This window comes from Falco punctatus, assembly GCF_963210335.1.
Source record: "Falco punctatus genome assembly, chromosome: 13".
NCBI classification, from domain to species: domain Eukaryota; kingdom Metazoa; phylum Chordata; class Aves; order Falconiformes; family Falconidae; genus Falco; species Falco punctatus.
In genome coordinates this window covers 10,442,526-10,454,596 of record NC_137593.1, presented here as the reverse complement: position 1 = coordinate 10,454,596, position 12,071 = coordinate 10,442,526, and the positions used below count along the sequence as shown (strand labels likewise).

Sequence of the window (12,071 nt, the reverse complement as noted above, 5' to 3'; positions counted from 1 at the left end):
CCGCCCGCCGCGGGCCAATCACAGAGCGCGGCCCCGCCGCGGGGGCGGCCTCTAACGTCGCGCCAAGGGGCCGAGGGCCGCGCTCTGCGCACGCGCCGCGCTCTGGGGCGGGCGGCGGGCGCGGGTCCGGGCGGCGGCGGTGGTACCTCAGGGCGCCATGGCGCGCCCCGCCTCAGGGCGGCCCCGGGCGGTGCCGGGTGGTCGGCGCCAGCACCTCGCCATCCCTCGCGAGTGCCCGTACCGCAACAAATGGTGGGGAAAAAAAAGAAAAAAAAGGCGAGGTACAAAAGCAGCGCCGAAAGCAAAGTGGAGGGGGGGCCTCTCCTGTCAGGAGGTGGGAGCCGGTGCGGCCCTGCGGCAGGGCCGGCTGAGGTGCGTCCTGGGGGCCTGTGGAAGCGAATCCCAGGAAAGCCGGAGCCCGCGGCCGGCCTGCCCTGCCCTGGCTGCCGCCGGCGGTGTGCGGCTGCACGGCCGAGGGGGCTGCTCCGTGGCCGGGCGAGCAGCTCCCCCAGGCGTGCAGGCGTGGGGCTGGTGGCGCAAAAGCTACCAGCGACGCGAAAGTGAATCTTTTTGTTTTCCCATTACTTCTAATAATATCCATTACGGTAAAGGCAGGAAAAAAATGAGGCGTGTGATTGATGTGACAGTTCCCTTTAAATGACAAAAAAGCATCCTAGTAGATTTGGCAGTCGTGATGCACGCCCACATTTTCATGAGCTGGTTAGCTACAGCTCGTGCTCCCAATGATGTACCTGCTTTGTGGATAAAAAAAATGGAAGTAATTCTGCTGCCAGCAGCTGTATATTGTATGGTTGCAAATGTTTTGCTTTACTGTTTCCCCTTGGCTGCTCCCGGGCATGAGGCACAGCCGGAGTGACCTGGGCAGCCACGGTAGTGATCACCCAAAATAGAACCTGGGCAAGGGAAAAGAGTAGATTGGAAATGGTCTCTATGGCAACAGATGAACAGTCTTTGGAAAAGGAGATGCAGGAAAGAATTTAGGCTGAAAATACCTCGTTCTATCAGTGATGCACCTGTAATCCTCATCTGGACAATTTTTAAATAAACTGTTTCATCTGGCATTCTGCTATTGAAGCATGACATTCAGATCATAGCCTTAGCAGCAAGAAATGCCCACACATATATTTAGTAAAGCTGTCTTGTTCTAGATGAAAATGCAACACTATTTTTTTTTCCCTGCTGTGATTATATTTGGTATTTCCAATTCATGGTAACTTGGAAATAAGGATGTATAAACAGCTAGAACTGATTGGTTTGCTTTCTGAAGCTGTATAAAGCCTTGTATTTTTGAAGCTTCATTCTATTTGGTGGTCTCTATTCAATCCACTTCCTTTAATGTGGCCACTTCAAATATACTTGACATTTGAGCATTTTATTAACTATGTATGAGCCTCAGGTTCAGTTCAGCAATGGAACTTCCTGTCTAGTGTATTAACTTCATGACACAACTTTTTGTTTCATTACCTTAACAAAAGTTAAAAATTCCAGAAAGGAGTAATTAAACCCAAGCTCTTCTCTCTTGCTCCCTGTTTTTCTCTCCCTCCCCCTCAGATACACAAGGACTGAAAATTATGCTTGCTCTATCAAATTGCATGCACTCACCATCTTAAAGTCCAACAGATCAAACTCAGTTACGATGTCCTCTTGTTTGCTTGCCCTCAGTGTTTCCCATGGCAAAGACTGTTTTTCACTAGCCTTGTCAGTGCTTCTCAAATGAGGCCCATAGAAACATCTAGCCTAATGCATAGAAAGGCCAGTTTAGCTTTTAAGTTCTAGTCATTTGGTGCATGCTGGATTTGTTCTTATGCAAGACTATTTAAGACTATTTATTTTAATTGATAAAGCTATACAACCCATGATGTATTGGTATTTAAAAAACGTAGTATCCTAGAGGCAGGTGCCTCATTACTGATACTGATTGAAGGCAACCTTCTTCATTCTCGTCATAGCCAGGTCCTCCAGCCACACTTGAACCTAGGATCTCCCAAGTACCTCAGGTTTAGTTTCACAACTAGTACAAATAGATCCAGCAGCTCAGTGAATAGTCCAATACATTGGACTACTACTCACTACAGTAGAGAGAAGGTAGAAGTGGGAGCGTGTGGCAGGATGGGTAGGGAGGTGAAGACTATGTCTTTTGGTGGCAGGGCAGTTTTTTAGCAGCTTGAGCTGACCTTTTTTTTTATTATTTTTTGGTTTTTTTTGGGGGGGGGGAATTGGGAATTTGGGAATTGGGAAGCCTAGTCCTCTTCCTTCCAAGTCTTATGTCAGCATTTGCAGATGTACAACCATGGAATGAGGGTTCAAGAGCTCATCTGGTGGAAGAGGTGAGGAACAGTAGCATGGCACAAGAATTGATTAGGGGGAGAACATCTGTCTTTATGTTACTCTGCCTGCTGCCCTGAAGACCTGCCTATGCCTCTATCAATCTAGACCTTCAGCTAGTTGACATTAATGCTTCCTGGGAGATGAGCTCAGGTTTTTTTATGACACTGAAAGTGGACAACTGACTTCCTTAAACTACATAAAGTTTAGGAAGTAAGCTGACCCTAAAAATGACAGGATCACTGTCCAACAGCTTTGTCAAAAATTCAGGCTTTGTTTTTAAAAGAGGAAAGTGTTGAGAGAAATGAATACAATAGAAATAGGTATATATGGATTTTCTTAAAAGTTTAACAGCAAACATTTATCTAATAACTTTCAGCACTGGAAGACTTCTGTCAGAATTATGTGATCAACACAGAGCAGACTGAAACTGGCAAGTTTTCACTGTCCAAGCTGCATAAACAAAAAAAGGTTCAAAGCAAGATGGCAGGAGTGTTGAAAGGTATGAACTGGCTTTTTTTTAATGAAGAGATACTAAGACAGCATTAAGCTCAGCTCAGCTCAGGAAAGAGTGCCTGAAGGATATGATCACTGTATGGAAAGTTATGGCTAAGATGGATGCTTCGAATAGAGAGTTATTCATTTGTTCTCAAGGTGCAGGAACCGGAGGCCTAAAATGGAACTATCAGGCTTCAGTTTTAAAACTGAAAGAAGTGGGTTTTTTCACACAACATGTATTTAAATTGAAAATCTTGTTGCTACAAAACTTTATAGGTGTCAAAATTACAAATAGATTAAAAAAATAAATAGATTAATGAAGAAATGGGGTATTAAATATGACCAGAAAAATGCAAACTTAAGCTCAGAAAGCCCATGAACTACAGACTGCTGCAATCTGAAAGGGAAATACTGGAGAGTGACTCTCTCTAAGTGGCCTGTTTCATACACGTTTCCTAAGGGTGTGTTAATTTTCCTAAGGACCATGTTAATGGTCTTACAGATGAGCTACTACCCCAGTCTGTGTCAGGACAGCTGTTTTGGAGCATAGACAGTGAATAATGTAAATGATGGTGACAAAAATGTTTACAGTGGGGAAGGAAGAAAGGGAAAGGAGCAGAGAGCTTTGCTAAAACTAGTTTCTTCAGCAGCTTCTTTCCTTTCAGAATAGATGTTAGAAGCAGCTGTGTTCCTTTTCAAGTAAAGCAGCTGTGTTTCAGCATCTGAGGCAAAGCAGGTAAGGCTTTGCAAAGCTTAGGCAAGAGGCTAAGCATGAAGGCAGAGATCTAGGCATTGCCAGGGGAGCTGTGTGTTCGAGAAAAAGTATACATGCAAGTTTCGGCAGAGAAGTCTAGATTTGTCACAGGAGCTTACTGAGGACAGTGGAAAGCCAAGTACAGCCACAGAAGTACTAGCACTGTGACCCTCTTAAAAGCTAGGCAACAACACTTTTGACTGAAGTGTTCTAAAAAGAACAAAACTAAGAAAACTTTAAATATAGAGTGGTATTTTCCTTTACCACATGTTATAGAAAGGAAACAGCACTCTGTGTGCCTTCTTTGTAGGTGTGCGTCAAAGAAGTGTCTGACTCATTTACCAGTTTCTTGGTCGATCACTGGCACAGGCTTCCCAGGGAAGTGATCACAGCACCAAGCCTGTCAGAGTTCAAGGACCATCTGGATGACACTCTTAGTCATATGGTTTAGTTCTAGGTAGTCCTGCGAGGAGCAGGGGGTTGGACTCAATTATATTTATGGGTCCTTCCAACTCGAGATATTCTATGATTCTGTGATTCTTCTACTAATGGAGATGTGCTGCAGATCTGAAGTACTGCCATAACCAGCCAGAAGTGGTGACAGTTTAATTACCTTTCCTGGTTGTGCCAACAATGTTACAGTTCTTCCCAGTGAGTAATAATGCCCCAGACTTTGATATGGGATCAGGCAGTCTCTAGACAAAAGTTAAGGAAGAGATATGATACCAAAATAGCTTGTCTGCAAAAGAAGGAAATTGGGAAAGTGATTCTAAACTTTTCTGTTATTCCATCAGCCTGCCTTTTTTCTGGTATGAAAATGTCTTCAGATGCACTCTGTATACCAAAAGGTTGTGATCTTGTTCTGGAAGGACATCTTCCTGAAAAACGAAGAGATGGGTGAGCCTGTAAAGGTTATGTAGGACTGGAAAAATGGCAATAATCAATAAAGTGAAGAAGATAGGCTAGTTTCATGGATGGATCTCATTTGGTCTTTAATAGCCCTTCAGTCAGTTGGCTGAATGTTTTTTAGTGACACAGGAAAGAGATATATAGCTACAGAAGGTGAAAAAGAAGGAAAGATTAGATTGATTTATATATATATATATATATATTGCTGTGAGAGTTGCCCCTTCCATCTGGCCAGGCCATAGGATCTTGTAAGTATTTTTTGTCTGCAGTGTGCCATTTACTGTTTATTAAAATTGCTTATAATGCTTTGGCCTCAGCTGTTTGATTCAGGATCTAATAAATAGCTGGTGATTTGTCAGGCTGTCACTCTATGGAGAAATAAAATTATTTTGCCTGTTGGCAATCATTTCAGTAGTGGAATCATGTTCGTACAGCCCCTGGCCCTGCTTTCTGGTGAGACCCTGGCTCATGCCTGAAATGTAAATTATCAGCCTCTGTACTTCTAACACGTATATATCTGCAAGGGCTTTTATCCTTCAGAGAGGATGTCTGTATTTGTAGTAAAAGTGTTGGCTCAATTTCACAAATATTTGCAGCCCTGGAAATTGTTACCTTAACAGTGATGGACTGAGTTGCTTCAGCACCTCATCTTCCTAATCTTCAGCCATCTCTTGAGTGACAGGCACAGGGCTTTCATTTCTCTCCATCTCTAAGAGATCCCTGTAGTGCAGCTTCCTGTTTTTCCTCCTCTCAACTTGGGTCTTGAACTGTGGATCACCAGTGCTTTTGCAGTATTTCTGACTTGGTTGAGTCTCTGTGACCCTTCCATTTGGGAATTTATAATGGAAAATGGCAAATACGCACTATGAACAGCAGCCTCTTTTAATGCAGGCACCACTGAGTCTTGGCAGTGTAAAGAAGTCATCCCATGACTGATAAAACTAATGGAGTTTGCGATTGCATGGCTGCGTGCTGCAGCCCAAACCTTCCCACCAAAATAACCCAAATTTCCCTTTTGTTGTAACTCACATCGTAGGACAGCACCCTCAATTCCAACTGAATCCTATGTAACCCACCCCACGGTATAAGCTGGGCAGGGGGCAGCCACAAAACATAATTATTCAGTCCCTACTGCATCCTTTCCCCTTTCAGGCTTTGTACACCTTGCTGATTTTCAGTGAACCTGTAAGAACTAATTTCTGTCTCCTGAATTGGATTGCAGTTGACCAACAGGTTCAAAAGTTATTGAAGGTATAGTGGAAGACTGGAAAGCAGACTCACATAGCAAGAAAAATGATAAGAGAAAAAGGATCTTAAAATAGCAAATGTTGATGTGTCTGCAGTTACTGATGCTGAATAACAATGTTGGTATTAGGAGCATATGGTCTTAAAATAACTGGGAGTGGATTTAGCTAGAAATAAGACAAAGGCTCTTAGCTATCCTTGATGTTCTTGAACAGCCTTGCTGTAGGAGTAGTGAGAGCGTACCATCTATACCACTCTTCAGTGGAGTTTATTTCATTTATGAATGGGATTATACAATGTTCCTGCCTGCAGAAAAAAAAAAAAAGGAAAGAAAAAAGAAAAAATCTGTTAAGTGCCTGGAAACACAATGACTTTTCTAGTCCTGTGTTCCTACTTGCAATGTGTGACCCTCCAAGACCAAAATAAAGCATCCCAGATCTTTCAGACACCTCCAAAGATTATGTCTGGGTGTCAGTCTGCTTCCTTTATGCTTTTTTTTTTGGCATGATGGCATCTGTTCCCTGGTTGAGGGAATCCTTTTAACATTAGTCAAGGACTTTACAGTCTGAACTTTACTGCCCAGATGGGCAGTAAAAAGAGGATGTCAGAAAAAAAAATGGCTTTTTGCTTTAATCTTAGAATGTTGGCAGGTGGGTGGCTCTGAAGTCATCCTCCTCACTTGTTTTCAGGCAGACTTGCTGTTAAACTAACTCAACAGAAGTATGCAAGGAACCTCTCAGCACAGTTGGTCAATCATCCAAAAGTGACAACCGCAGCACAGATACTCAGACTGGCTTGTAGGTCAGTCAGCTGATTATAGGATTTTCCCGTCACAGAGGTAGATAAAACCTTTTGCAACACCAGTACTGACGCACTGATGATGCTGTAAGATCTGATGAGCCCACAGGGGTATTTCACAGCTCAAGTTTTGTGTATACATGTTGTCATGTTCTTTGGCATGTCTGGAAAGGTGAACTCAAGTAAAATCCTGTGGATGGGTGGGGAAATCTGGAATTATAGCTGAATGCATTCTGCAGAAATAGAGCAGATCTTGCAGGCAGCTGCACCCTCCTCTATTTTATTTTTTTTTTTTAGAGGTGTAATAAATTTTCTGTGTTCCCAGAAGTATGTTGCCTGGAGCTTCAGGTAGGCTTCAAAGGAGGAAGTGCAAAAAAGGGAATGGAGACATACAAGCCTCTGGCATGCCCTGCCCTCTCTCACTTCCTTGCCTGCCTCACTTTTCCTTATCTCAGATCCCATCTGGGGTCTGTAGCCAAGAGGGTTGATGAAGCTTCCCAGTAGCTCAGCAGCCAGTTGCCCTATGGCAGCCGCGCAACCCTGCAAGGCTCAGCTGTGTCCCTGGTGCCCAAGGGCAGCTACTCCCCACAGACCTGCTCTGGCCCACTGACAGGCAGTCCATCAGGGCCTGCCTGCCCTCGGGCACAGCAGAGCTGCGTGGCCCTGATTGCAGATGAGTCCTGCCCAGCAACCAGGGCTAATTAATTCACCCTTCCTGTACACATGCAGCTGGAGAGGGTCCTGTGGGCTTGGTCATGCCAGGATCCTAGGGTTTCCATCCCTGCAGGAGGGCAACAAACCCTCTGCCCCTCTCCCCCTCCATGTATGCGGCAGCCCCATTTGTCAGGCAAGGGCTTTTAGAGGGGGTGTGAGGACGGTCTCTGGGGACATTGGGGGTTTCATCTGGGGACAACCTGCAAGGCATCTGGGCCCCAGGGGCCAAGGGGGAGTGCTGGAGGCTGCGGGTGGGTTGTTCTCGACTCCCAGGCACGCTGGTGAAGAGAGCGTCGCAGAGCAGCTGCTGCTGTTACAGCTCGCCTGCCAGCTCCACTCCTCCCGATGCCATTCCTACCTCCAGGATTTTTCCCTGACTCACAGCATCACCATCCAAAAGTCTCCCTGGAGGAAGGTATCTGCCTGCTGGTTTGTCTCTTTATCCTTTGCCTCATCCGCGGGAGAAGGGAGAAAAAAAGCCATAAGCAGACAACTTGCCTGCTTCTTTTTCCTTTTTTATTTCCCCACTCCTGCTCCCTTCCTGTTGTCAAAGGGGGTAAAATCCCCTTTTGAAAGGAGCTTTTCTAGGTCCATGCATGGACCGCAGCAAATTGGAAGAGGTGAGCAGCCGGCAGAAGATGTGAGAGCTGGAAGGGCCGTGCCGTGGGAGTGGTCCTCGCTTTGTGTGCAAGCGAGGCAGTGAGTGTGCAGCCTCCCACTCTGGGTGCATCTTTTTTTGGATGCTGTGCAGTTCCCTGTGTGAAATGCTTTTTTGGTTAAAAGAAGAAGAGATGTCACATCAGGAGCTCACCCAGCGACTGACTACGGTTATCACCCATGTGGGTAAGACACCTTTATTTTTCTTCTCACTACATTTGTGTAGATTTGGGGGCTCTATTCCCCCAGGAGGTGCTGATGCTCTGTACAGGCAGGAAACCTTTGTGTGACAATATCACACCTGTGCGTGAAATAGGAGCCATCAGCAAATTGCAAACCCATGGCTTTGGGCAATTAGACAGCTTTTATTGATGGTTTCATTTGTTTTTCAAGCATGCCGTTCTCTGAAACACAGAAACAAGAGCAGAGAATGTCCTACCTGTGAACTGATCTGTGTAAAACACCAAAGCACAGTCCTGCTTGCAGGGAGGTGGTAGAGAAAAAGGGGTGGTGGAAGGATGCTAAAGCAACAGCATGTTGCTAATGTGCTTTGCATTTGCCTGTGATACTGGAAGAACAACCCATTCTCAGAGTCTTTTTTATTGCCATTGCTGTTTCAAGGGTTCTGGAAGGTGCTAGGGCAGGATCCCAAGAGCTCCATGTTGGGCTTGATTTTACTGTTTGCTAACCTTCAAATGCTAGTGAACACAGGTAAGGCCCGTACTATGCACTGGCATCCTTGTAAGTCTGAGCTGGCTACCCACTTGCTGGCTTTGGTGATCTAACTACAAAGAACCAAATAACCTAAAACTAGCAAGATAGTATGAGATGCTGGGGATTAAAATATCAACTGAGAAAAGCTTTTGGGACACCCTTTTCTGTTACATACAATTAAATTAAAGCAGTTTGTGGCTGTGTTAAATCATGCAAGGAGAACATTTTTAGCTGAATTGCATGGGAGCAAATTTTATAGCTGTCAGTGTTTTAATGGATTGTGTGTTGTGAATGCTAAAGAGATATACTGGCTCCCAAAATGCCTTTGCCACTGACTTTGCTAAATCTGTATATGAAACAGAGTGTGTCCAAAATGTGGCTTTTGGAGAATATACAATTAAGATTTTAGACCAAAATGCTTCTTGGGTTTGATATTAGCTGTAGCAGCTGAACAAAGTTTAAGAAAGCAAATGAAATTGGTAGCTTGCCTGAAGAAATAGCACAAAAGCAGATTTAAACTGAATGCTTAAGACCAGGTCCCATCATCTCTCCAGGCTTTTATCCAGGGGTCAGTCTTGGTGCTTCTCATAACCTCAGCAGGGGTTTGGTGTGGGGGAGAGAGTATGATTTCCAGGAGAACTTGCATTGTCAGCCTCTTGACCCAGTGATGCCAACATGAGTTGCTTTGCAATTGTACGAATTCAGATTGACATAAAGTCACATTAATTCACATTTTTATTATGAAGATTTGGGATTCAATATGAAGCACATTCAGACTGACACAAAGTTACATGAATGCACATTTTTATTATGAAGATTAGAGATTAATATGAGGCACACTTAATTTTTTTAAGAAGAGTATTTCAGTGGAGCCAGAGATTTGTGCATCTCCTGGTTTTCCTGTTAGATTCAGTACAGATCCCCATCATCCATATTAAGGACCTTCCTTGATGTTAAGAGGGATTTGTTAGATGTAACATAGTATTTTGTTAGCATTTATCGAAGTAGGAAATCGCTCTGGACACAAGAAAGGTGTTAATGAACTTTCCCCTGTTCCCTGACAAATAGAGAGGTTTCTGGGTCATGTGGCTGAAGCTAGAGAGTCTCATTGGTTTCCTGGAGGTTAGTCAGCAGGTCAGTACTAGGGGGAGACACGAAGCTCACAGATCTTGTGTTTTTTCCATTTCACACTGAGGCAAGAGCCTAGTTCACCAGCTTCCAACGGGGAAGGAGAATGCCACCATTTTCCCAGCCATTCAAGACCTAGAAAACAGACCCTACTTGTGGATTCTGCCTGCCTGTTTGTAGACAGTGCTCACTTTTTTATTGAATCATGTAACTAGAAAAAGCACCTGTACAAAAATGGAAGCAAGTAATATTAAAAAAAAAAAAAAGTTATTGGCTGAAGGCAGAACTTTTCTTCCAAACCTACTGATGTTGCACCATGTTTATGAATCACACCTTGTAACACGAGTTGCATTAAGTGAATCAGCAGTAGCTTCTTGAAACAGTAATTCCTGGGCAGCTGCAGGGGTCTCTTGAAAGTTCAGTGGGAATCTTCACAGCTCAGACAAGTGAAAGGGCTGTTATCCTTGGCAAACTGAGGGGATTCCTCACCATGAACACACCTTAGAATGTTTAGTATTTTTACAGCATTTATCACCCTCTTATTACCGCTTGGACTGATGGCATTCAACCTGTCTAGAATATAGCCAGCTCTTGGTTAGGAGCACAGCTCTCAGCTCAGTCAATAGCAGGAGGGAAGAAGCTTATTCACAAAAACTGCAAAAAGCCAAACAAGAACTTTATGGTAATATTAAAAAGAAAAACCTTTATATTTGCAATAAAATCTTTATGGAATCATTTTGGTGTGTATGAAGTAGACAAAGAACTCATGAAGAACATGAGTTTAGTTTTAATGTGTCAATAAGAGTGTCACAAACATGGTTAATTGCCTGGAGCTTAACTTATCTGTCCTGGGCAGAAGCTTTGATCCCTCATTAGTTGACTCATGTTGTGTTAGACAGTTCACGTGCTTGTTAAAAAGCCTCTTATCCTGCTACAGACTTCATATAAGCTACCTGCTTCGCCCAGTTTAAAATCAAAGCACTGAAGTTAGTTACCTGCTCCACAGTAGCTGTCCTAACTTGGTACTTTTCTAGTACTATGCACCCTGCCCTGTAGCAGGTCTTTACGCAGTGTCAAAGGATAGAGGACAAAATTACATCTGGTAAATAGCCCTGTGCTCTCTCAGCCTCTTTGGGATTATTCCTGATTGCCCTGATGTGCGTGAGGTAATGGGGCCACCACAGGTGTCTAGGACAGAATAATTTGTTAATACTAGCAGGCTTTCTGCTTGCTCTCCAAACTTTAGCACAAAATATTACCCGATCTTGTTACCAAAACTGTATCAACATTCTTTTTTTAATTTAACCTACTTTCATTAAACTTGATTGTTGGGAGGTGTTGGGGAAACACTCATCCCTTTTGAAAAAAGTGTGTCCTTTGGGTAGGTGGGCAAGTGGCAGCTCTTCTGTGATGGGGAGGGAGGAAGCTTTGCTGGGTGACATGTCTGGTGCTGACAACAGGGTTGTCTGCATGTGGGAATGGTACAGCTCTTCCAGCTTGTGAAGCCCACCACAATATGCTTTTGTGCACCTGCTACCCACTCACACTTGGCAGTTGGTTCCCAGAAGTCTAATGCCAGCTTTGCTCTGTGTGGGCAACGTTCTGGGTGCAGTTACGCACATAAGCACCTCCACCCAGTGCCCCATTTTCCCTATTTTTTTTTTCTTAAAATGTTTTTGTAATAAGATGGAGCTGCCAGAACTGACATCAGCTGTCTCAAAAGGAAACAGCAGAGTGTGGCTCTTTTCTGTTACCAGTAATGAATTCCGCAGCACATTAGAGGCAGGGTTTTCTTAGAGGCTCCCCTTAACTTACAATTAAGTTGTAAGCTCCTCACATCTTCAGATGACAACTGAATCCAGATGAGCCGTCTGTCAGTGTCGCTGGTAGGGGAGGCACTGATGTGAAATTGCAGAAAGCCATACATTGCACAAATAATATATGCAATGAAACCCCCATATATTCATGTCAGCTTTCATCTGGTTTTACACACTCATATTTGCCCAATCTCCCGTTTTATGAATAGAAAAAAGAATTTAAGCAACTTGATGGAGATCAAAAGGAAAGTCAGTGGCAAAACTTGCTTTAGGATGGAAATCTTAGGACTTACACAATCACTTAACATTCCTATTTGTTAACCATGGTGGGTCAGTTCCTACTGCTCTTGACTTAATGACCAGTTCTGAGGAGCACTGCAAAATATCAGTGTGCATGAAGAGAAGCAGTGCTACAATTTGGGACAGGAAGCGAAGGGTGATACTGCATCCACTTGACTGTGTGAGAGGAATTTAGGTCAGCAGAATGGAAT

At 43.9% G+C, this 12,071-nt stretch overlaps 1 protein-coding gene across 1 annotated transcript in view; it reads left to right on the top strand.

Moving 5' to 3' along the window:
* Positions 1 to 112: 112 nt before the first annotated feature.
* MCF2L2 (MCF.2 cell line derived transforming sequence-like 2) overlaps positions 113 to 12,071 on the top strand; it is a 190,519-nt gene continuing 178,560 nt past the window's right edge. The window contains exon 1 of the mRNA XM_080409108.1: positions 113 to 8,107. Coding sequence (XP_080265234.1) covers positions 8,005 to 8,107 — 103 coding nt within the window. The 5' untranslated portion in view covers positions 113 to 8,004. The remainder of the gene's footprint in view (positions 8,108 to 12,071) is intronic.